The sequence below is a fragment of the Anser cygnoides genome, chromosome 37, assembly GCF_040182565.1.
Source record: "Anser cygnoides isolate HZ-2024a breed goose chromosome 37, Taihu_goose_T2T_genome, whole genome shotgun sequence".
NCBI lineage: Eukaryota > Metazoa > Chordata > Aves > Anseriformes > Anatidae > Anser > Anser cygnoides.
Window position 1 is genome coordinate 810,927 of NC_089909.1, and position 24,381 is coordinate 835,307.

The following is a 24,381-nucleotide window of genomic DNA, read 5'->3' on the forward strand; positions in this document are numbered from 1 at the left end:
GCAAGGAGATTCTCAGGAAACTACAGATTGGCTCCATCTGATTATAAAAAGGGAGGACTTGGGACCAACCCTGCACTTTTTTCCTCTCCATCCTCACATTTCCATGGGCTTCGGGGAGAGCAAAGAGCTACGCTGAGCCTATCAGTAAGTGGCTCCATTTTTAAGTGACTTTCTGCTCTTTTTCTTACATTTACGTTTCTCCTCATTCCCGTCTTCATCTCCATCCCCATCCCCATTGTTATCTTCATCGTCAACCCCATCCCCATTGTTTTCTTCTTCGTCATCCTCATTCTCATCCCCGTCCTCATCCCCATCCCAGTCTTCATCCCCATCCCCATCTCCATCCCCATCCCCAACCTCATCTTCATCCCCAACCTCATCTCCATCCCCATTTTCATCCCCATCCCAATCCCCAACCTCATCTTCATCTTCATCTCCATCCTCATCTCCATCTCCATCTCCATCTCCATCTCCATCTCCATCTCCATCCCCACCCTCTTCTCCATCCTCTTCTCCATCCTAATCCTCATCCTCATCCTCATCCCGGGTTCTACTGGGAGCCCCTAATACATCCCACGTAAGCAAAATAAAGTGTCGGTGATACCTTCACCCAACCAGCAGAGGTCCCAGCTGGGTTAAATCAACCACAAATTAATTAAAAGGGGATTTTTTTCCCCCAACCTAAGCCCAGCCAGAGCACCCAGTCCCTGTTGGTGCTATCAGTTGGGTGCTAAAACCAACGGACATTGGGTGATGGAGAGGAACCCGCACCTCCGAGAGCATCTGGAGGTGGGCAGGAGGCTTGCCCCTGCACTTTGGCCCCTTTTTGTCTCAAATTTCAGTGATTTGGGGGTGGATTCATCCATAGGAGGCTTGGTGGAAGGTAATCGGGTGGGGGGAGTGGATGGAAATAAGGGGAAGGACGAGGTTTTGGAGGTGGCATCAAGAGGGGCTTCAGGAGTTGGGTTGGACGTGGTGGCAATTGGGTGAGGGTGGAGTTCATCCCCCTAAAAAATTAAAAAACAACATCACTTTGGGGTAGTTTTGAGATAAGATGGGACATCGAGGTCCCCACCAGGCTCCTGCTCAACCCTAAGCTCAATTTTTTGCATTTTTTTTCACTTTTTCTTGGCATTTTTTTATCCAGCAATGGTGATGGGCAGGATGTGGTGGCTCCCAGCCTGGCTGTCCCTGATGTGTGGTGAGTGATGATACGACCTTGTTCATCCAAAAAATGTCATTTTTCTGGGGATGGGGCTTGTTTTGGGGGGAAATTGGTACATTTCTGCAGTAAGAAATTCTTGTTCCCCCTTTTTTTGGGGAAAAAAAAACCAATACAGTTTGCTGATGTTTTTTCTTTTTTTCCTCAGCAAAACTCTCTATTTTGTGTCTTCATCAACAAAAATCCCTTGTCACCTATTTATTCATTTTTTTAAAAAAACAAAACTACCCTTATTATCTGCTCCTGTCTTCCAAGAAAAAATCTTTACTCCCTATTTTTTAGGAGAAAAAAAATTCCTTATCACCTGTCTTTCTTTTTTTTTGCCAAAAAGCCCTTATCACCTGTTTTTTTCCACAATAAATAAATAAGCTGTCATCACCTGTGATTTTTTTTTTTAAACTAAGAGTCCTTATAATATGTTTTTTACTAGGAAAAAAAACCCTTAACATCCTATTTTTCACTAAACAGCATGATCATATTTTGGGTAAAAAGCCCTTGTTTCCCTAATTTTTATTTTTTTAAGAAATAAGTTTTATTCCCTGTTTTGTGTTTCAGTTGTTGGAAAACACCTATTATCATCCATTTAGTGGTTTGGGGTTTGTTTGTTTGTTTGTTTTTCAGAAAAAAAAAGTCTTTGTTACCTGTTTGTCTTCATAAGGAAAAAAAAAATCTAATACCCAATTTTTTTTTGAGGAGAAAAATGCCCTATAAACTCTTTTTTTAACCACAACACCTTTATAACCTGCTTTTTTTTTTTTTTTCCAGAGCATTCCCCTATCACTTGTCCCATTTTTCAGAAAGAAAGAAGTTTTTTTTTACTATTTGAATTCTTTTTTGTTTAGAAAAATGCCCTAAATTCCTTTTTTCCCACCCAACAGCCCTTTTTACTTCTTTGGCTTGCGTTAAAAAATAAAAAATAAATAAAAAACTTATTCCCTGGGATTTTTCTTTCTTGGTTTAAAAATGTCCTGTTTGCCTTTTTATTCTATTTAAAAAAAAAAGTGTTTTATCCTCCTTTTCTTTTCCAGGAAAAAAAAAAATATATAATATATGTGTGTGTGTATATATATATATATATATATATATATATATTACTATTTATTTGGAGGGGGGAAAGGTCAGGAAAAAAACGTATTACTTTTGACCTAAAAGTCCCTTAAAGCCTGTTTGATTTTCATCAAAAATCATTTATTATTTGTTTTTGTTCTCAGCTAAGGGGTCTTTTTACTGTAAAAAGATCCTTTTCACCTATTTGGAGGGGGGGAAATAGCTATTACTAACTGCGTTAATAGGAATTTCTACGGCAAGTTTCTGCTGACAATTTTTATTTTTGTTTTTCTTGTGCTTCCCCCTTGACTTTTCTGCTGCAATCACTGTATTCAGGCAGACCTTATCCTCCTTGCCCTGAACTTTTTACTTCAGTTTTCTTCAGCAAAATGCCCCTATTCTTCGTATTTTGGTTCTCAGGACTTTGCGCTATAATTTATGTGGAAAAACCCGTTTACTGCATGTTTTAAAAACTATGAGGAAAAATAAAGACAAAAATAAACCTCAAAACTACTGCAATTTCTGCATCAAACGCTTTTAGTTTTTTAGTTTTTCTGAACTTCCTAACTGTATATTTCTGCAACAACAACAACAAAAAACTTTATTTCCTACTTCCCTACTTTCAGTTGCCCCAACTTTCAGAAATTTCAGTTGCAATTTCTGCAACAACAACAAGAACATTTATTTCCTATTTTTCATTTGTCAGAACTTTCTCCTGCAAGATCCTACTGGGGGAAAAATACTTTTTTTCTTTTTTTTCCCCCAGAAATTTCTATTGCAATTTCTGAGGCTGAAAAACCTTCTTTAGTATTTTTCAGAAGCTTCTAACTCAATTTCTGCAGCTGAAAAGCCTTCTTTTCCTGGTTTTGGGTGTTTGGGTTCTTTTTGTTGTTTTCTTGGTTGTCTTTTTTTTTTTTTTTCAGAGCTTCCTACTGCAAGTTTCTGCAACCAAAAAAAAAAAAAAAAAAGGATTTTTTCTGCAGAATTCTCTACTTTAATTCCTGCAGCCAAACCCACCCTTTTCCCCTGTTTTTTCCAGGCCTTTCAACCGCAACTTTTCGTGGCAAGGAATTCTTTGTCGCCTTCCCGCAGAACAACCAGGAAGCCACCCGCCCCAACATCAAGCTCCTCTTCACCTCCTACTTCGACGCCACCCAAGTGACGGTGACAACGAACGATGACACCTTCAGCAACACCATCACCCTCAGGAAAGACCAGACGGTTTCCTTCCACGTCCCCGGTACCCTGGAGCTCATCAGGAGCCGGATTTCACAAAAAAGCATCTTGATCAAGTCCACCAAGGACATCTCCGTGGTCTTCACCAGCTCCAAGCCCTACAGCATCGGTGCCACCGCTGTTTTGCCCATCGAAAAGCTGGGCACCGAGTACTATGTGGTGACGCCAGACGACAGCTCAAAAGATGGCTTGAAAGAATTCGTGGTGGTGGCCGGGAAGACCACGACCTTCATCTCCATCACCTTCAAGGGCAGTGTTTATTTCAGAGGGACGACTTACTCTGCCGGCTCGCTTCTCCGCATCTCCTTGGACCCGTACCAGAGCTTGCAGCTGCAAAGCGACGATGATCTGTCGGGCACCAAGATCACATCGGACAACGTCGTGGCCGTCCTCAGCGGACACACCTGCGTGAAGATACGCACAGACTGTGACTACGTGGTGGAGCAGCTCCTGCCAGTCACCGCGTGGGGGTACACCTACATCGTCCCCCCCAACCCGCTGCAGAAGGTCCACGATTATGTCTATGTTGTGGCGGCTGAGAGAACCTCCATTTCCTACCACTTGGATCATTCACCTTCCAGAAAGGACATCTTGGCCGGCGAGGTCTACAAATTTGAGACGAGTCAAAATTCACCATTCTACGTGAGCTCTTCGGCTGCAATTCAGGTGGTTTTCTTCTTCACCGGTGCCAGAAAAGGCTCACTGAGGCAAGACCCTTTCCTACTCAACATCCCACCCATCGTCAGCTATTGCCCGTCCTACTGGGTCAACAGCCTGAACGACTACAAGAACTATGCGCTCATCATCGCCAGGAACACGGACACACGCTCCATCACTGTCAACCAGAAGACATTGAAGAGCTCGTGGCAAGAAGTTCCCGGCTCGGACTTCTCCTGGACCATGCTCAGCATCAGCAAGACATCCGAGATCCAGAGCACCGAGCACCACCCTGCAGCCTTTGGGCTACTGGTCTTTGGCTTCCACAGTTACAGAGGCTTTGGCTTCACCGGCCTTTGTGCCACGCGTAAGTAGGGCTCAACGCATGGTTATGTGGCCGTGAGATGGTGGCTTCTTGCTCTGTGGAACCACAGAGTGGTTGAGGTTGACCTCTGGAGGCCAACTGGTCCAACCCACGCTCAAGCAGGTCACCCAGGATCACATCCAGGTGGCTGTTGAAGATCCTCCAAGGAGGAGACTCCACCACCTTACTGGGTTGGAGCCAGTGCTCCATCACCTGCACAATGATGTTCTTCCTGATGTTCACCTAGAACCCGTTGTGTTCCTGTGCCTGGGGGATGCTCTGTCCCATCCTCCAGGTGTAATGATTCATATCTTCATTAATATGATTAATATCTTCATATTAATATGAAGATATTAAACAGGACTGGACCTGGTATTAACCCTTGGGGTATTGCACTAATTACTGGCCTCCAACCTACTGACCCTTCCGTGCTTTGTTCCTGCCGTTGTACCTTGCAGACCACTGGCTTTTCTCATGGATGCTGCTGCTTTTCCTTACAATCTATTTTCTTTCTCAGCAACTTATTCCACGCTTTCCTGTGCCGACATCGTCTGCAGTGAGCAGCAGAGGTGCAAGATGGTGGAAGGAGTGCCCACGTGCATCCAGGAAACATTCTCAACCTGCTGGGCCACCGGCGATCCTCACTACCTTACCTTTGATGGGAAAACCTTTGATTTCATGGGAACGTGCACCTACACCATGACCAAGAGCTGCGATGAAGACCCGGACCTGCCCATCTTCAGCGTCGAGGCCAAAAACGAGCACAGGGGTAACCCAAAAGTCTCCTATGTCGGTGTCGTGATCGTCCACGTCTACAACATTACCATTACTGTGGTCAGGTCCGAGGACGGGTTTGTGAGGGTACGTATGGAAAAAATTAAGAAATCCAAAGAAATATCTTGGTGTTTCACTAGAATAACATATTTCCTGTGTAGGTGATGCTACCATGCGGGCATTTCCTGCGTGGCAGGAAAATTGCCTTTGCCACCTTGGCCCTAGTGTGGGTGGAACCAATGTCATTTTCACATCTCTTGAAGGAAAAGGTGTTGCCTTGATCCCACCTGGGTTTTGTTGTCCTTGGCTGATCACCAAATTTCTGCACAAGGAGAGGGGAAAATTGGGGATGGTGAAGTGGAGGGGAAATGCTCTTTTTTCATATTTTATGCTGAATTTGAGGCTCACAACTTGCAAGAAAACACCTCAAAATTCAACATATCTCATTTCTCACCTTGCATCTGATTTATTTCCCTTCCAGGTGAACAACCACTACTCCCGCCTCCCCATCTCCCTCGCCCAAGGGAAGCTCCAGCTGCAGCAGAAGGGCAGGTCTGTCCTGATTAAAACCGGCTTCCTGCTGAAGGTCCTGTACGACTGGGATGACCACTTGGTGGTGAAGATCCCCAGTGTGCTGGCCAACAAAGTGTGCGGGATGTGTGGCAACAGCAATGGCAACCCCCAAGACGATGTTCTCCTGCCCAACGGGGATGCAGCTCAGAACACCGTGGATCTGGGCCAGGGCTGGAAGGTGTTCGATGAGAGCAGCCACTGTTTCGACAGCTGCATCGGCGACTGCAAGCAGTGCCCACAGGATGAGGCGAAGAAGTACAAGGTGGAGGGATTGTGCGGGTTGCTCAGCCAAAGCCCGGGGCCCTTCCAGCGCTGCCACGCTGCCATCAACCCCAAGAATTACCTGGACAACTGCGTCTATGACCTCTGTGTCAACAACGGGCTCCATACCATGCTGTGCCAAGCCCTGAAAGCCTATGCAGATGACTGCCGGGAAGAGGGAATCATTGTGGATGACTGGAGGACGCCAGCGCATTGTCGTGAGTAGCTCCTGGTTGGCAGAAAATCCTCCCTTTGGGCGAGCAAGGTGCCATGGTGCTAATTAGGGTGGGCGGAATTAAAGTGAGATGGGGTGGGAATGGGCAGAGAAGGGGTATGAAAGGGAAATTGCACCAATGGGGATGGTTGACCCTCTGAAGTGGGTCGCTTTGAATTAGGCTGCACGAAAATGTGCCTGAAAAAGCTGTGAGCTCCATGAAAAGAGGGCTAGAAGAAGTTATTAAGGCAAGTCCCCATAGAGGCTCCCAGAAGACCAGGCAGAAAGCCCATAAAGTCCACGTGGGCTCCCAAAAGTCCATGCAGAAAGCCCATAAAGTCCACTGGGGCTCCAGGAAGCCCATGGGAGGCTACCAAAAGTCCACGTAGATACTCTTAGCATTCTGCTTCACTTCCTTACTGCCAAAGAGCAACCCCCCCATTGCAACCACGGTGTCCTGTCCCTTCAACAGCTCTGTCCTGCCCTGAGAACAGCAACTACAGGTCTTGTGGCAGCGCCTGCCCCGCTACCTGCAACAATGCTGCAATGCCGGCCGACTGCGGTGCCTCGACCTGCGTGGAGACCTGCGAGTGCCAGGAGGGCTTCGTGTTGGACGCTGGCAAGTGCATCCCCCAGGCCGAGTGTGGCTGCGTCTTCGAGGGCCGCCTGCACGGCCTCGGCGAGGAGTTTTGGGGTGACAGCACCTGCACGAAACGTTGCGTTTGCGATGTGGCCACGCGGACGGCCGTATGCCGCAAGGCCAGCTGCCATGCCCAGAAAGAGTGCCGGGTGGAGCAGGGCATCCAGGATTGCTACCCCACGAGCTATGGGAACTGCACGGCGTATGGCACCACTCACTACAAGGACTTTGACGGTGGGAGGTTCATCTTCCAGGGCACGTGCGTCTACCAGTTCACCGGGTTGTGCAAGAAGAGCCAAGACCTGGTGGATTTCCAGGTGCTGGTGCAGAACGGCCACCAGGATGACCAACTTCTGTCCTCCATCGCTCTCGTGAAGATCAAAGTCTATGGGAAAAGCATTGTGATCAGCCAGAAGGACCCCAACAAAATCACTGTGAGTTTAACAAACTTGATTCTGTTTCTACATTCACTTCCTGCTCCTCATCCCAGCCTCCTTTTCCCATTTTTACTCTTCCACCTTCATGCCTCATTTTTTCCCCCATATTGGATAATGCTGAATATTCTTCTCCAACCATGCTGCTGATATCCAGAGCTACCAGGTCTGCTTGCTCTGCATTAATCAAGATTTAATTGCCTAAATATTAGGCCTTCATTGAAAGGTCTTCACCTGAACCAGGAGGTCAGTATGTGATAAGCCAAGGCACTGTTTATCTCAAAGATGGTGGGCATCTCTGTTTGGGGCAGATGATTAAATCTGAAAAGTCTTCTAAATTACTTGAGTGCTTTAGATGGAGACCAAATTGCAGGCATCTGAGGTGGCATGAAAACACAACTTGTCTTTACAGATGGATATAGATTTTTTAAAAAATTTTATTTATTTTTTTTTGCTTTTGCCCCCAGGTCAACAACCAATTGGCCAACTTACCATACCACCACAAGAGGAAGATCTCTGTCTACAGAGGTGGGCAGGACGCGGTGGTGGAGACCGACTTCGGCCTCACTGTCACCTACGACTGGCAGAGCCAAATCACCGTGGTGGTGCCTGGCACTTATGCAGATGCCCTATGTGGCCTCTGTGGGAACTACAACGGGGACACGAGTGATGACATGATGATGAAGAACGGTCAAACGACACTAAACCCTGATGACCTTGGGCAGAGCTGGAAGGTGGCTGACGTCCCAGGTTGCATGGAGCTGTCGCAGGAGCAATGCCCCACCCTGATGGAGGCCATGAGGCAGCAGGAGGTCGCAGAGAAGGGTTGTGGGCTCATCTCGAAAGTGGACGGGCCCTTCACAGCCTGCCATGCTCTGGTGGACCCTTTCAATTACGTCCAAAACTGCGTGCATGATTTTTGCCTCTTCCCAGACCAGGAAGCTGTGGTGTGCCAGCAGATCAGCCACTACGCCGCCACCTGCCAAGCCGCCGGCGTCACCATTGGGAGTTGGAGGACGGACGATTTCTGCAGTAAGCTGGGACAATTGGAGGGTTTTTTCTTTTGTTTTGTTTCACAAAGGGTTGTGAGCATCAGAGGGAGCCCCAGTCCTGGGAAAAAACCTATATGGGGATGAACCAGAGGTCTCACTTGGTGTTTTATCCCACCCAAAGTCTAGCTTGGACCCATTGTCACTGTCTACAGCCAATGCACACCCTCATCCAGCTATGGTGGGCAAATGATTTGGTCCCAATAAGCACCAATTCTTGGCTAAAATGAGAGTTGAGGCTAATTGCCTGGGTTGCTTAGAGGTTAAATCTTTATAAAATGCACCAAAAATCTCTGTATTAAGGGAGAGGGACTGGTGTTGAAACCCAATTAGGAACCTAACGTGGTACCAATTGTGTTGCTTGAGGGAATAATGGGGGAAAAAATGGACAGTTCAGGGGTTTAAAACACCACCTAAAAGGGTTGAGACCTCCCTTATGGTCATCTCTTCCCTCGTGTCCACGGCAAGCAAGAGATGAGATTTAACCATGAAGCAATTGGATGAAAAAAGCCTGCTTCTGGCAAACCTCATCTTGGGCCCAACTCTCTCCAGTTAGAGGAAACCTCTTGGATCTGGCCCGTAATTTCCTTGCTCCTAACGATCCCCCTTGTCTTGTGGCAGGTATTTCGTGTCCTGCAAACAGCCACTACGAGCTCTGCTCCCAGACCTGTAGCCAGATGTGCAGCAGCATTTACACCTCGGTGAAGTGCTCCGAGCGCTGCAAGGAGGACTGCGTGTGCAACGAGGGCTTCGCGCTCAGTGGCGATGAGTGCGTCCCCATGGCCCAGTGCGGATGCCTCTACCAGGACTTCTACTACAAGCTGGGGGAGACTTTCCACCCCACCAAGCAGGAGAAATGCCGGTGCCAGGACAACAGCTCTGTGCTCTGCGAAGAAGTTCCTGACACCGATGAGACCGAATGCAAAGTTGTCAACGGTGTCACCCAGTGCCAATCTGCCACCCTTGGGACCTGTGTGGTCACCGGCGACCGCAGCTATGTGTCCTTCGATGGGTTGGCCTTCGAAATCCCTGGCACCTGCTCCTACATCCTCACCGAGACCTGTGCCGGCGACGACAACGTCAAGTCCTTTGTTGTGAAAATCGAGAAGGATGCCCGACAGAAAAGGAAGGTCTCCACCATCCAAGCATTGTCCGTTGAAGTCTACGGACTCACATTGACCATGGCACGAGGCAAGACAGGAACAGTCATGGTAAGGAGGTAGTTGGTGGCCCAACATGGGTGCAAACATGCTGGTGACAAAGTCTACAGCCTAACATTGACTTTGGCATCAAGATAGAGGGGACGCCCTGGTATAGTTGTGCTTCATGCTCAGCCTCTTCTTGGTTGCAAGCTGGTGTCAAAGTCTACAGGCTGGTGTTGACTTTGCCATGAAGCAAGAACTGAATGGTCCAAGTAAGGCCATATTTTGGGGTTCACCACTTTTTGGGTGCGAACACAAGAGATCCAAACATTTTTCCTTGATGGAGAGAAGAACTTACATTTATGTCCAACAGAAAGCCATTTTCATCCCCACTTCCCCTTCCAGTTGCAAACTGGGAGCCATAAATTCATAAAAACATTGGTTGGAAGGTGCCTCCCCCAATGTTTTTTGCTCCTACCCCCGTGTCCTCCTCCCTGAGGCTCACCATGGGATTTCTCTCTCTGTCCCAGGTGGACTCAATATTCTACAACCTCCCGGCCATCCTGAGCGAGGGACGGGTCCAGGTGCACCAACATGGGATGGGCGTCCTTCTTCAGACCGACTTTGGCCTCGTTGTACACTACGACCTCCTCCACCACGTGTTGGTCACAGCTCCCCAGAGCTACAAGGGCCACCTCTGTGGGCTCTGCGGCAACAACAACGGGCAACAAGATGATGATCATCTCCTCCCCGATGGCCACAACGCCCCCGATGTGACCGCCTTTGGCTCTGCCTGGAAAACACCCGAGGTAGCTTGCAGTGACGACTGCTCCAAAGACGACTGCCCGGTCTGCACGGAGGAGAAGGAGGAGGTCTTCCAGAAACCCAACTACTGTGGCGTCCTCGTGGTCCCTGAGGGCCCCTTTTCCTCCTGCTACAACACCATCAGCCCAGCCCCGTATTTCCACGCCTGCATCCATGACCTCTGCCTCACCGAAGGCAACACCAACGTCCTCTGCCAGAGCATCCAGAGCTACGTATCCACCTGCCAAGATGCTGGCGTCACCATCGAGGCATGGAGGAAACCTTCCTTCTGCCGTAAGTGGGGGTCACAGGTGGGAAACTTCCTCCCCGGTCCAGAATCCATGCCCTGTTGGGATGAATTGAAAAATAAATTCAGAGGGACAACGTCTTGAGAGCTGAAGCACCATCAAAGCGTGGGGAGATGCAAATGGTGGTGTTGGGGTGGAATGATGATGGCGACATGAAAATTCTGGGGGGAAAAAAACAATGTGATGGGGCCTGTTTTTGATCGGTGCTTTGAGTAAGTGGGAATAGACTTTGCAATGCCAATAAGATTGATTTTTTTTTTTTTTTAATTGGTATTGATGCTTGTGTTGGCTTTTTTCATTCACCCTCAATGGGGTGGATTTTGGCTCCCCTTGGGAACAAATAGGAAAAGCAAACACAAGCATCAAAGGGGTGGATTTTCATTAATGTTGGGGCTCCACCGTCTCCCTCGGGTGCAATTGTGGGCTGCCCAACCTTCAGTTTGGGGACAATCATCCTTTTCCTTCCAGCCTTGAGTTGCCCAGCCAACAGCAGCTACTCCCTGTGCGCCAACCTCTGCAGCAACAGCTGCGTGGGGCTCGTGGATGCCTCCAAATGCCCCAAAAAATGCACCGAAGGCTGCCACTGCGACGAAGGGTACACCTTTGATGGGAACGCCTGTGTCCCCAAGGACAAATGTGGATGTTTTGTGGACGGGATATATTACAAGGTAGTGATGTCTTGAGGCTGGGAGACTTTGGGTTTTCTTAATCAATTTTATTTGGGTTTTATTCTTCCCACTTGTGTAACAACCTAGTGCAAGCAAGGACCTTCAAAGGCAATGTGTGCATGACACAAAGAACCTTGCAAAAAGAAAAAGACAAAATCTTCCATCTGCCAAGTGATTCTGCTCTTTGTTATGAAGAAATCTGAGGCATTTTCACATCTTTTCATCACTTGGCATAAAAGTGCTAGCACAGCCGTGGATGCCTGTAGATAGATGCGATGCATTCCACAGCTGAAGGTGCTAAATAATATATTTTTCCTTTAAGGAAGGTGAAAGAAGGCAGATGGTTTTTTGCTTCTTTCCCAGACCCCTTCCTTGCAACAAAAACAAGACATCCTTCAGCAATTTTGCCTTTTGCAAGCTGCGTATTTGCTCCAGTAGATCTCAATGCATTTTTCCCCCTTTTGAGCACATTAAGACCAAAAAAAGAGCACACTTCCATGCCTCAGATGACCTGATTTTTCTCTCTGCAGGAGAACGTGGAAGAAACATTGAGTTCCTGCACTTTCCACATTTTTCTAAATATCTTAATCACCCAAAATCAGCTCCTTTTGGAGCAAAAATAAGCGGATAAATAGAACGGAGGTTTTTTCTAAGACGGAGGCGGTTTTTCTAATAATGGGTGGATTAAGGATCTGGTCCCTGGGTTTTATTTCCACATTTTTATGCATTTACTCCTAATGGTTTGTGCTTCTCATCGCAACGTTTGCAACCTCTCGCCCTGCAGCCCCATGAGTCGGTCGTGAACGAGAACTGCCAGTCGCGTTGCACGTGCATCCCTGGGAAGGGTTTGACCTGCGAGAGCCACGGATGCAGTGATGATGAAACCTGTGAAATTCGGGATGGGGTCTTGGGTTGCATCAACCAAAGTAAGGAAAAACGGGGTTGTATGAGCTGGGGAGAAAGGGATCTCTGAGCCAGAGAAGATCCTGGGGCTGGCTGGGATGTGTGGATGAAGGTGCAGGCTGAGGTGGGAACCCTACAGCAAGGGGAGATGGAGGACACAGATCCCATCTCAACACTGAGATGGTCAGGAAAGTGGTGGAATGATTCTGGAGAAATAAAAGGCTTCAGCAAAGCAACCTCTTTGCTTTGGGTCCACCCAAATGTCCAATTCTAACCATGGTGGTGGCACCTTCTTGAAGGGCAAGAGGGATCTTGGGTAAGGATGAACCCAATCTTGATCCTTTTCCTCGTGAAATGGGGGGAGAGACAGCTGAAAAGGGGGGGACTTGGGCTCAGGGGCGGATTATTGTGCTCTGATTTGCATCTCAGAGCTGCTGAGCCCCTCTTAAAGCCCAAGGGGGAGCAGAGGATGCTTGGTGGACCTCAAGGCCAGTGAAGACGCTTTGTCTGCGTGATGACATGGGATGTGCTCCTCACCAGAACATCCCCCATGGACATTTCTTCTCCTTCTAGACCCCTGCAAAGCCCTTCAGTGCCGGCCCAAGGAGACGTGCAAATTTGAGGATGGCCAGGCCAAGTGTGTCCCATCCCTGGTGGCCACCTGCTGGGGTTGGGGTGACCCCCACTACCACACCTTCGACGGGCGCGATTTCGACTTCCAAGGCACCTGCACCTACACCATGGCTGAATCCTGTGGGAACGACTCCAAGTTGGTGCCCTTCAAGGTGGAGGCCAAGAACAACATCCGAGGTGGGGTGAAATCTGTCTCCTACATCAACTTGGCCAACATTGAGGTCTATGGCCAACAAATCTCCATCCATCAGAAGGAAGTGGGCAAAATTAGGGTGAGTTGGCTTAAAACAGGCAGGATTGGCCTTTCTCCATCTCCTTTCCCACCTATCTCATCCCCACCTCCTTTCCCACCCATCTCTTCTTCCATCATGGCTAACATCTCCATGTGTTCCATCAAGGCCACCGTTATTTTTGGCTGAATCTGTCAAGCCAAAATGTGAAGTTTTGAAACGTTGGGGTAGAAGGGGAATGCGCTGCCCCACATGGGGCAATGTGGGGTGGTTTTCTGCCCCCTGGGGAAGCCAAAAGGTGTGCAAGAAACCTCAAAGCACATGGGACACCTCCAGGAGGTTTGCGATAGCAGCTGGTGTGTGTAAATTGGGTAAGGCAAAGCTCAACAGAAGTAATTGCATGTGGATGCAAAATAATTGCATGCCCCAGGAGCACGCAGATCCATGCACCACGCTCACATATAATGCTCCCCATCCCTAGGTGAACGGGGTGCTGACCCTGCTCCCGGTGAGCCTGGAGGACGGCAGGCTGGAGCTCTTCCAGAGCGGGCTCAACGCCGTGCTGGAGACCAATTTCGGCCTCCGGGTGACGTACGACTGGAACTGGTACCTGCTCGTCGAGCTCCCCAGCAGCTATTACAAGCACACCTGCGGCCTCTGTGGCAACTTCAACCTCAAGCCGGAGGACGACATCCCCCAGCAGAGCGGCGACCTCATCGCCTCCATCGTGGATTGGGCCAAGGGCTGGAAAGTCCCCGACGACGACCCGTTTTGCTGGGATTTCTGTGAAGGCGACTGCCCCGTGTGCGAGGAGGAGAAGAAGGAGCTGTATAGTGGCAACCAGTATTGTGGCCTGATCAAAAAAAGCTTCCAGGGGCCCTTCAAGGCTTGCCACGATGTTGTCGAACCCAGGGATTTCTTCCGCAACTGCCTCTATGACGTGTGCATGAACGATGGGGCAAAAAGCATCCTCTGCAAGACACTGGAAGCTTATGCATCCACCTGCAAAAAGCAAGGGGCTGTGGTGCACGACTGGAGGACACCATCAGGCTGCTGTGAGCAATGGGCTTCCTCCTTGCCAATGTGGTTTTGCAAAATAGGGCGAATATCTGGCATGGGATGATGCATGCAAGGTGCTTGGCGAGTGTGCAGGGGGGAATATTTAGCTCTGGGGTGGTGTGTGCAACATAACTGGTGCATTTGCAGAAGTTAGCCATCCAGGGAGGGTTGCATGCAAAGCATGCTCACACAATACGATATCAATCCCCAGGAGACCGCGTGCAAAGTAGTCAAGGTGCTTGCATGCAGCATCCCCGAATGGGTATTGCACCATGCAAATGCAGTGAGCATTTTGCAATATCCTCAGGACACTGCCTGCAAACTGCTCATTGCATTTGCACGGAGCAATATCCATCTGCAGGATGCTGCGTGCAAAGTGCTGCATGCATTTACGTGCTGCAACATCTGCAGGATGTTGCATGCAAAATGCTTGGTGCATTCGCAAGGTGCAATGTTCATCCTTGGGATGTTGCATGCAAAATGGTGCACATAACACTTTACAATGCATGCAACCCTGCTGCATTCCCACCCGCTCATCAGCTAATTGCCCCCCTTCCTCCTGCAGCGTTACCCTGCCCAGAAAACAGCCACTATGAAGCTTGTGGCAACGCCTGCCCGGCCACCTGCACCAACCGGGACGCACCCGCCTCTTGCACCCAGCCCTGCGTGGAGACCTGTGCTTGCAACCAGGGCTACGTCCTCAGCGGTGGCCAGTGCGTGGCAGTGGCCGACTGCGGTTGCACCCGCGATGGTCGCTACTACCAACCCGGCGAGGAGTTTTGGGACGACGAGACCTGCCATTCCCAGTGCAGGTGCGACCCGGGTTTGGGCATGGTGGTGTGCAAGGAGGCCAGCTGCAAGGCGGGCGAGCAGTGCACCATGGTGAAGGGCGTGCGGCGGTGCGTGGCCAAGGGTCGCTCTGTCTGCGTGGCCACCGGGGACCCCCATTACACCACCTTCGACGGGCGCCGCTATGACTTCATGGGCACCTGCGTCTACCAGTTCGCTGCCCTCTGCTCTGAAGACCCCACCCTTGTCCCCTTCATGGTCACCGTGGAGAACAACAACCGGGGCAGCCGTGTGGTCTCCTACACCAAGGAGGTCATCTTGAAGGTCTACAACATGACCCTCAGCCTCAGCCAAGCAGACCCCCAGAAGCTCAAGGTAGGGGGGGGGGAGGCATCCAGTTGTAGCAAGGCATCTGGTTGGGTTGCAAACTCCTTGCATGGCACCTGGGCAGCTTGCAGGCTCCTTGTGTGGGTTGCAAGGTCATAGAAATCCAACTAGACATCATACAAGCCTGGTGCATGGCATCCGGTTGGGTTGCAAGCTCGTTGTGTGGCGTGTGGATGAGTTGTGAGGGTGTTGGGAGGCGTCCAGTTGGGTGCTGAGGGCATCGGGAGGCGTCCAGTTGGGTGCCGAGGGCGTCAGGAGACAACTGGCCACGGTTGCACAGTGTCCAATTGAACTGCAAGGTCATCGTGAGACATCCAGTTGGATCTCAAGCTCGTTGCATGACATCTGGGCAGGTTGCACGCCCATCGCATGGCGTCCTGCTGCCCCTCCGCTCCCCTTCCAGGTCAACGGGATCCTGGTGGATCTGCCCTTCACCCACGGCAACCAGCTCCGTGCCTACATCAGCGGCGTCCACGGCTTCATCAAGACCGACTTTGATGTCATCGTCACCTTCGACTGGCACAGCTACGCCAGGGTCATCCTCCCCAGCACCTACTCACGGTCCGTCTGCGGCCTCTGCGGCAACGCTGACGGAAACCCCGAGGACGACTTCGCTTTGCCCGACGGCAGCTCGGCCACCGACGAAATCCAATTCGCCGACTCCTGGAAGGTGGCCGATGTCCCCGGCTGCTCTGCCGGTTGCACCAAGGATTGCCAAGTTTGCACCGAAGCGGAGAAGCGTGCCTACCGCGGCGACAAGCACTGCGGGGTCCTGGTGAAGAAGCAAGGACCCTTCGCCGCCTGTCACAGCACCATCGACCCGGCCCCATACTTTGACGATTGCCTCTTTGACACTTGTTTCTACAAGGGGCACCAGGAAGCTGTCTGCAGTGCCATCAGTGCCTACGTCACCGCCTGCCAGAGCCAGGGGATTCGTGTCGAGCAGTGGCGCACGGCCGCCTTCTGCAGTACGTGGGGCTCGGTGCGGGGAGATCCACTGGGGTTGCATTGGGGGGTTGCAAGGAGGCTTTTGGGGTGTGCATGCATGGAGGGTGTTGGGTTTGCATGGAGAAATTGGGGCGTGCATGCATGGAGGGGTTTGGGTTTGCATGGAGAAATTGGGGTGTGCATGCACGGAGGCAGCTGGGTTTGCATGCACAAAGGGAGTTGGGGTCTACATGAAAAGCCTGGGGTTTGCATGCATGATTTGGGCTCACATTTCTGCAGGATTTGGGAACTGCAGGAAGAAATTTGGGCTCACAATTCTGCAGGGTTTTAGAATTGCAGGAAGGGATTTGGGTTTGCATTTCTGCAAGGTTTGGGGATTGCAGGAGGGCTTTGGGGCTTGCATTTCTGGAATGTTTTGGAATTGCAAGAAGGGATTTGGGGCTCACATTTCTGCAGCGATTTGGAATTGCATGAAGGAATTTGGGTTTGCATTCCTGTAGGGTTTTAGAATTGCAGGAAGGGATTTGGGTTTGCATTTCTGCAGGCGTTTGGAATTGCAGGGAGGGATTTGGGGCTTGCATTTCAGCAGGGTCTTGGAATTGCATGAAGGAATTTGGGCTTACATTTCTGCAGGGATGTGGAACTGCAGTAAGGGAGTTGGGCTCACATTTCTTCAGGGTTTGGGAATTGTAGAAAGGGATTCGGGCTCATTTCTGGAGTGTTTTGGAATTGCATGAAGGAATTTGGGGTCACATCTCTGCAAGGTTTGGGGATTGCAGGAAGGAATTTGGGTTTGCATTTCTGCAGGGGTTTGGAACTGCAGGAAGGGATTTGGGTTTACATTTCTGCAGGCTTCAGGGATTGCAGGGAGGGATTTGGGCTTGCATTTCTGGAGTGTTTTGGAATTGCAAGAAGGGATTTGGGGTCCCATTTCTGCAAGGTTTGGGGATTGCAGGAAGGGATTTGGGGCTTGCATTTTTGCAGGGGTTTGGAATTGCAGGGAGGGATTTGGGCTCACACTTCTGGAGGCTTCGGGGATTGCAGGGGGGGATTTGGGCTTGCATTTCTGGAGTGTTTTGGAATTGCAAGAAGGGATTTGGGGTCACATTTCTGCAAAGTTTGGGGATTACAGGAAGGGATTTGGGGCTTTCATTATTGCAAGGGTTTGGAATTGCAGGGAGGGATTTGGGCTCACACTTCTGGAGGGTTTTGGAATTGCAGGAAGGGATTTGGGATCGCATTTCTGCAGGGATTTGGAATTGCATGGAGGGATTTGGGCACAGACAGAGGTAGGACCCTGCACCCATCTCACCCTCCTGCAGGCCCCGTCTGCCCCCCGAACCAGCACTACGAGCTCTGCGGCTCGGCCTGCCCAGCCACGTGCCACGGCCAGGCGGAGGTTGAAGGCTGCGACGAATCGGCCCCGTGCACCGAGGGCTGCTTCTGCGACGCCGGCTTCCTGCAGAGCGGCGACCGCTGCGTCCCCCTGGCCCGCTGCGGCTGCTTGCACGACGGCCGCTACTACCAGCGGGGCGAGGAGTTCTTCTCCTGCCCGCGGTGCAGCGAGCGTTGCACCTGCAAAGAGAACGGGGAGGTGGAGTGCAAAGAGGCGAGCTGCGGCGAGGGAGAAACGTGCACGGTGCAGGACGGCGTGCGGGGCTGCTATCCCAGCACCTGCGGGCGCTGCGAGGTGCTGGGCGCCACTTCTTTCCGCACCTTCGACGGGCACATGCTGCGTTTTGCTGGCTCCTGCACCTACACGCTGGCGGCGGCCGAAGCTGCCGGCCCCGAGGTGGAGCTGGTGCCCTTCATAGTGCGGGTGCAGAAGGACCACAGAGGGCCGGTGCCGCTCACCCAGCAGCTGCTGATCACCGTGCACGGCATCACCATCAGCATGAGCCAGGGGAAGCAGTGGGAGGTGAAGGTGAGGGGCCGGGGTTGCTGCAAGGGGTCCTCGTTGTGCACGTGGCATGCGTGCACCCGAGGGTGCTGGTTTGGCTCCTGCACCCTGTCCTGATCGTGCGTGCACCCAAAGGTGCTGCTTGGAGGTGGAGAACTCGTGCATCGTGTCCCCACTGTGCGTGCACCCGAGGGTGCTGCTTGGGCTTGCAGTGCTCTTGCAGCCCTGTTCTGGGTGCAACCCCATTTCAGGCTGCAGAGCATGCACACCCCGTTTTAAATGCAAACTCCCTTTTAAATGCAAACCTATTTTAAATGCAAACCCCGTTTTAGGTTGCAGAGAAGAGGATGTAATCCCCACTTTAGCTGCAACCCCATTTTAGGTTGCAGAGTACGGAAACCCTGTTTTAAATGCAAACCCTATTTTACCTGCAACCCCATTTCAGGTTGCAGAAGATGCAACCCCCACTTTATCTGCACCCCACCCTTACCGGCAACCCCATTTCAAGCTGCAGACCACCCCAAACCCCTTCATTCCTCAGGGTGCCCACCCTGACACCCCCTTTCTCCCCCCCTGCAGGTGGATGGCGAGCGTCACCTCCTGCCCCTGACGCTGGTGGGGGGCGCGGTGACGGTGACGCAGGAGGGCGCCCACCAGGTGCTGCGGGCACAGGGGGGCCTCAAGCTGCTCTACGACAGCATCTCCTACGTGCTGCTCACCCTCCCCGCCTCCTACCGGCACCACACCGGCGGCCTCTGCGGCAACTTTGACGGCGATGCAGCCAACGACGCCGCCAGCCCGGAGCAGCTGGGGGACAGCTGGGGCATCCCCGTCAGGGGTTGCACGCATGGCTCGCAGCTGGAACCCTGTCCCCAAAGCAAACCCGAGCTCTGCGGGTTGCTGGAGGACGAGACGGGGCCTTTTGGGGGGTGCCACAAGGCGGTGGCGCCCTGGGAGCACGCGGCGAGCTGCGCGCAGGAAGGGTGCGGCAAGGCGGAAGGCGCGGAGCTGTGCAGGATCTTGCAGGCCTACGCCGCCGCCTGCCAGGCTGCCGGCGGGGAGCTGCAGGAGTGGAGAGAAGCAGCCAAGTGCCGTGAGTGGGCGGAGGGGAGGCTGCAGGAGGCGGGGAGGCGGTTCTGTAAGGGGGGGGAGCCGTTGCATGCAGCAGCAGTTTAGTTTCGTGGTTTGCACGTGATTGCATGCACTTTTTCTGCAGAGATTGCACACGATTGCGTACACTTGTTCTGCAGCGTGCAGTTGCATGCAGCAGTTTTGCAGAGTTTGCACATGGCTGCATGCAGTGGTGCTTGCATTTCTGAGTGCCAGCAGTTGCATGCACCAGCAGTTTAATTCCACGGTTTGCACGCAGCTGCGTGCAGCAGTTCTGCGGAGTTTGTGCACAGTTGTTTGCAGAGGTGCTTGCACTTTTCTAAGAATGTGAGCAGTTGCATGTAGCAGCAGTTTAGTTCCCTGTTTTGCACATGGTTACATGCACCAGTTCTGCAGAGTTTGCAAGAATGAAATCACTTGCATGCAGCAGTTTAGTACTGCAGAGTTTGCAAGCAGTTGCATGCAGCAGTGACTGCATTTTTGCAAGAGTGGAAGCCGTTGCAGGGGTTCCTGTTTGCATGCAGCAATGTAAATTTACTTTTGCTGTTTTTTGCATGGGGAAAGCAATCACATGCAGCAATTTTAAATCCCTACAAGCAGTCGAGCAGTTGCATGCAGCAGTTCTTCAGGCCTGCAAACTTTTGCAAGGGGGAGGGGGAAGTGGTTGCATCAATATTTTTTTGGTATTTAGAAAAATTTGCAAAGGGAAAACACCTTGCATGGAATTTGGGGGAAGCTTTTGCTAGGGAGAAGCAGTCCGCATGCAGCCCCATCTTTTGGACACTATTTTTGCAACAACTTTTGTAACACGTTTGGGTATTTTTGTGGGGAGAGAAGGAGAAAATAAGCGAGAAATAGCAAACTTGGTGCTTTTCTTTCTGTTTTTCTATCCGCCAGCACTCTCCTGCCCTCCTGACAGCCACTACGAGCTCTGCGCCCGCACTTGTGACCGGACGTGCGCCAGCCTCTCCACCGGCAGCAGATGCACCACCAACAAGTGCTTCGAGGGCTGCCAGTGCGATGAGGGTTTTGTCTTCAACGGGGGCGAGTGCGTCCCCATGGAGTCCTGCGGGTGCATGCACCGCGGCCGCTTCTTCGAGGTGGGTGCTGCTGGGTGCTTGCACGGGCGGCTTTGCACCGTTGCACGTGCTGAGGGTGTTTGCATCCTTGCAAAGGGAGAGTTTGCAGAACTGCACACCCAGTGGGTGCTTGCATTTTGCAGGAGCAGCTTGGCACCATTGCACACGCCGCGGGTGTTTGCATCCTTTGCAAGGCAGAACCCTACTACATGCTGTGTTTCTTTCATTTTCTCTGCAACCTTTGGAAGACAGAACCCTGTTGCATGCAGCTTTTTTCCCTTTTTCCCTTTTTGCACCCTTTGCAAGGGAAAAAAATTGCTTGCATGCAGCTTTTTCCCATTTTTGCACCCTTAGAAAGTCAGAACCCTGTTGCATGCAACTTTCCTCCATTTTTACACCCTTTGCAAGGCAGAACCCCATTGTGAACTGCATTTTTCCTTTTCTCTGCACCCTTAGCAAGTCAGAACCCTGTTGCATGCACCTTTTTTCCCTTTTTTCAACCTTTGCAAGGGGAAAAGCTGCTTGCATGCATCTTTCTCCCACTTTTACACCCTTAGCAAGGCAGAACCCCACTGCACGCTGCATTTTTAATCCCCCCAAAGGATTTTACCACCCTAACCACCCCTCTCCCGCCCCGCAGATCGCCGAGACCATCCTCTCCGCCGACTGCAGCGAGAGCTGCACGTGCCGGGCGGCGGGCGGCATGCTGTGCCAGCCGGCCGGCTGCCCCTTTGGCCAAGTCTGCGGCACGCGCAACGGCATCCGTGGGTGCGTGGAGCAGCCCGGCCGCTGCACCCTGGTCCCTGCCACCCGCTTCGCTTCCTTCGATGGTGCCACCGGTGCCACCATGGCCACTGGCAGCTACGTGGTGACCTCTCTTTGCAACCCCGGCCATCCCCACTGGTTCCGGCTCTTGGCTGATGTCAGGGAGGATGAGGACCGGCCGGTCGTGGTGGCCCTCCACTTCTTCGGCGGCTCGTCTTTCGTCACCATCAAGAGGGACAAGAAGATCTGGGTAGGTTGAATCCACCATAAAAATCCCCCGGTGTCAGCCCGGCCCTTCTTTGGAACCAAATTTGGTGGGTTTTCCATCGATATTTTGCAAGGGGCATCGGCTTCGTGCAAGGCTTCAGCCCACCATCATCAGGAGATCTTCATCCTTCAGCTCATCCCTTCATTTTAACCCAAATTTCCTTCTTTCCACTCATTTATTCCAGAAGAAACACCCATGGGTGCCATCCTTCATCACAAGATGCCCATGCATTGGTTTGTCTCTCCATTTTAACCAAATCAATGTCTTTTTCCACCAATATTACAAGAGAAGGACCGCCACATGTTGCCCTTCATCCCACTACCAAGAGATGTCCACGCAGCTGCCCAGCCCTTTATATGGACCAAAAATGCCTTTTTTTCCACCAATTTGGGGGGTCCTGGACTCCATCCTGGCCAAAATCTCCAACCAGTTGACCACCTATGATGCCGACAACACCACATGGCTCAACTAAAAGCCCTCAAATTGAGGGATTTCACCCTATTTTAGGCTCCCCCACTATAATAGAGTGGAAGAACCAATTCCCCACCTGTTTCTTCCCAAATTTGGAGACCAACTCATTGCCTACAAGGCCAAGAACACCACATAGCTTAACCAAAAACCCTCAGATTGAGGGATTTCACCCTATTTTGGGCTCTACCACTATGATAGAGGGGAAGAACCAATTCCCCAACTATTTCTACCCAAATTTGGAGGCCAACTCATCGCAGCGTTGTGTTCTACCCACTTCTCTCTCCTTCAGGTCAACAGAACGGGGTCCCGGCCTCCATCCTGGCCAAAATCTCCAACTGGTTGACCAGCTTTGAGGCCAAGAATACCACATGGCTCAACTAAAATACCTCAAATATAAGGGATTTCACCCTATTTTAGGCTCCCCAAGAATGATGGGGAGGGAAAACCAATTCCCCATCTATTTCTCCCCGAAATTTGAGGCTAACTCATTGAGGCGTTGTGTTTTACCCGCTTCTCTCTCCTTCAGGTCAACGGGGTCCCAGCCTCCATCCCAGCTGAAATCTCCAACCAGCTGACCGTCTACGAGGCTGAGAACACCGTGTGGCTCTCCCAAAACTCCGTCCGCATCGGCCTCAGCCCTGCCGGTGAGGTGACGGTGACGGTCCCCAAGGAGCTGAGCAAGCTCCTCTGCGGCCTGTGCGGCAACTACGACGCCGACGCGGCCAATGACCTCCGGGGCCCCGATGGGGGTTTGGTGGCCAACATGGCGGCGGCGATGAAGGCCTGGAGAGCACCTGACTTCACCCATGTGAGCGTCCCTGAGCGGTGACAGCGCGGGGAGTCTTTTTTGGGGGTGATTCGGGGGGAATATTTGTAGTGTTTTGCGGCCTGGTTGTGGCCTTGTAGGCCGCAGTGCCGTCATCTTGGAGAAGCGTCCGTCAGTTGGTCAAAAACTTTCAGATTAACCAAAGTTGTCCCTTTTTCTACAAATTTTTGTAGAAGGAAGTAGCGCAACATGAGTTGTCCTTCATCCCACCATCAGCCCAAGCCTTCAGACTAACCAAAACTGCCTTTTCTCCCCCAGTTTGCTGCTAGGGAAGTCCTCACAGCTGCCATCCTCCACACCCCTATCACCAAAAGATATCCATGTGAAATTAAGCAAAATTGCTTTTTTTTTTTTTTTCCCCACCATTTTCAAGCACCCAGGTGGGCTGCCTTCACCAAGAGGTGTCAAGCCCTTCATTTTAACCAAAATTCTTCGGTTTTCCCCCAGTTTCACACAAGGCAGATCTCCACGGGTGTTGTCAGCAGCCTGCTGTTCATCAGCCCATCCCTTCAGATTTACCAAAATCACCTTTTTTCCACCAGTTTCACACGAAAAGAGGCAGTTGTCATTCATCCTACTAACAGTACTAGATCCTCGCCCATCAGTTCATTCCTTCACTTTAACCAAAAATCACCTTTTACTCCCCATAAATTTAATGCGAGGAAAACCCCCACAGGGTGTAGACCATATTAACAAAAATCCCCTTTTCTCCCCTCAGAATCAGGCCCTACAGGGCTTACAATGAATGGCTAAGTTCATCAGCACCAAAAGGGGGAAAAATGACGGGAAAGAGCCTAAAAGGAGGGGGAAAACAATAAAGAGGAGAAAAAAAAGAGAAAAGGGGGTAAAAAAAATGAAAATGGGCAAAACAACTGAAAAAAGGGTTAATTAATGTGGATTTTTCTCCTTTTTTTCACCCAGTGACGCAGAAAAAGAGAAATGTCACGCCTCGTCCCCGAGGCCACCGAGGCCAGAGGCCACCGCAGCCCAGACAAAACATAACAAAAAGCTGGCTTTTAACCCCTTTTTTCTCCCCCAAACTACAGGGTTTTGTTTTGCAATAAAATGGCTGAAATTAAGGGGAAAAAAAAAAAAAAAAGTAAAAAAGCATCAGGCTCGGGGCAGGGGGGGTTGGGCGGAGGGGGGGACCCGGATGCATGGGTCCCCTGCCAGCCCTGCGGTGCCCCAGGCACCTCCTGTCACCCCCGAGGTGTCCCCGTCCCCCCCCCCTCAGTCAATATTTCCCGTCACGGCCACGTCATTGTCACCTCCCGTCATTGTCACCTCCCTGCCCATGGCCCCGGGGCACCCCCATTTGGGGGGGGGGGGGGGGTGGCACCCGGACATCTGGGTCCCCTTGGAGGGGGGTGGCACGTGGGTCCCCTGGGGGCGTGACAATTTTATCCCTTGGGGTGGTGGCACCTGCATCCCCCTGGGAGGGGGGTGGCACCTGGGTCCCCTGGGGGGTGACAATTTGGTCCCCTGGGGGGGGTGACACCCAGACATGTGGATCCCCTGAGGGGGGGGGGGGACGAGGGTGGCACCTGGGTCCCCTGGGGGGGGGGGGGGTGGCCACGTGTCCCTGTCCCACCCCCCCCATCCCGGATGCGTTCCCCCGTG

At 51.5% G+C, this 24,381-nt stretch overlaps 1 protein-coding gene across 1 annotated transcript; it reads left to right on the top strand.

Annotated features, from left to right (window-relative positions):
* FCGBP (Fc gamma binding protein) lies at positions 1 to 23,866 on the top strand. The gene is made up of 21 exons (XM_048055720.2): positions 1 to 144; positions 1,148 to 1,201; positions 3,309 to 4,529; positions 5,044 to 5,387; positions 5,782 to 6,352; positions 6,821 to 7,422; positions 7,890 to 8,454; positions 9,093 to 9,682; positions 10,144 to 10,711; positions 11,194 to 11,393; positions 12,178 to 12,319; positions 12,870 to 13,201; positions 13,641 to 14,214; positions 14,784 to 15,382; positions 15,798 to 16,362; positions 17,665 to 18,266; positions 18,822 to 19,335; positions 20,250 to 20,452; positions 21,072 to 21,446; positions 22,462 to 22,743; positions 23,683 to 23,866. Exons 2-21 carry the CDS (start codon positions 1,150 to 1,152, stop codon positions 23,683 to 23,685), a joined length of 8,904 nt encoding a protein of 2,967 aa, XP_047911677.2. The 5' UTR covers positions 1 to 144; positions 1,148 to 1,149; the 3' UTR covers positions 23,686 to 23,866.
* The last annotated feature ends 515 nt before the right edge of the window (positions 23,867 to 24,381 follow it).

Excerpts from the sequence above, each read along its gene's own strand:
- FCGBP (XM_048055720.2), top strand. The coding sequence starts at position 1,150 with ATGGTGATGGGCAGGATGTGGTGGCTCCCAGCCTGGCTGTCCCTGATG. Across the intron at positions 8,455-9,092 it reads GAGGACGGACGATTTCTGCA|GTATTTCGTGTCCTGCAAAC; the intron begins GTAAGCTGGGAC and ends GTCTTGTGGCAG. Across the intron at positions 21,447-22,461 it reads AGAGGGACAAGAAGATCTGG|GTCAACGGGGTCCCAGCCTC; the intron begins GTAGGTTGAATC and ends TCTCTCCTTCAG.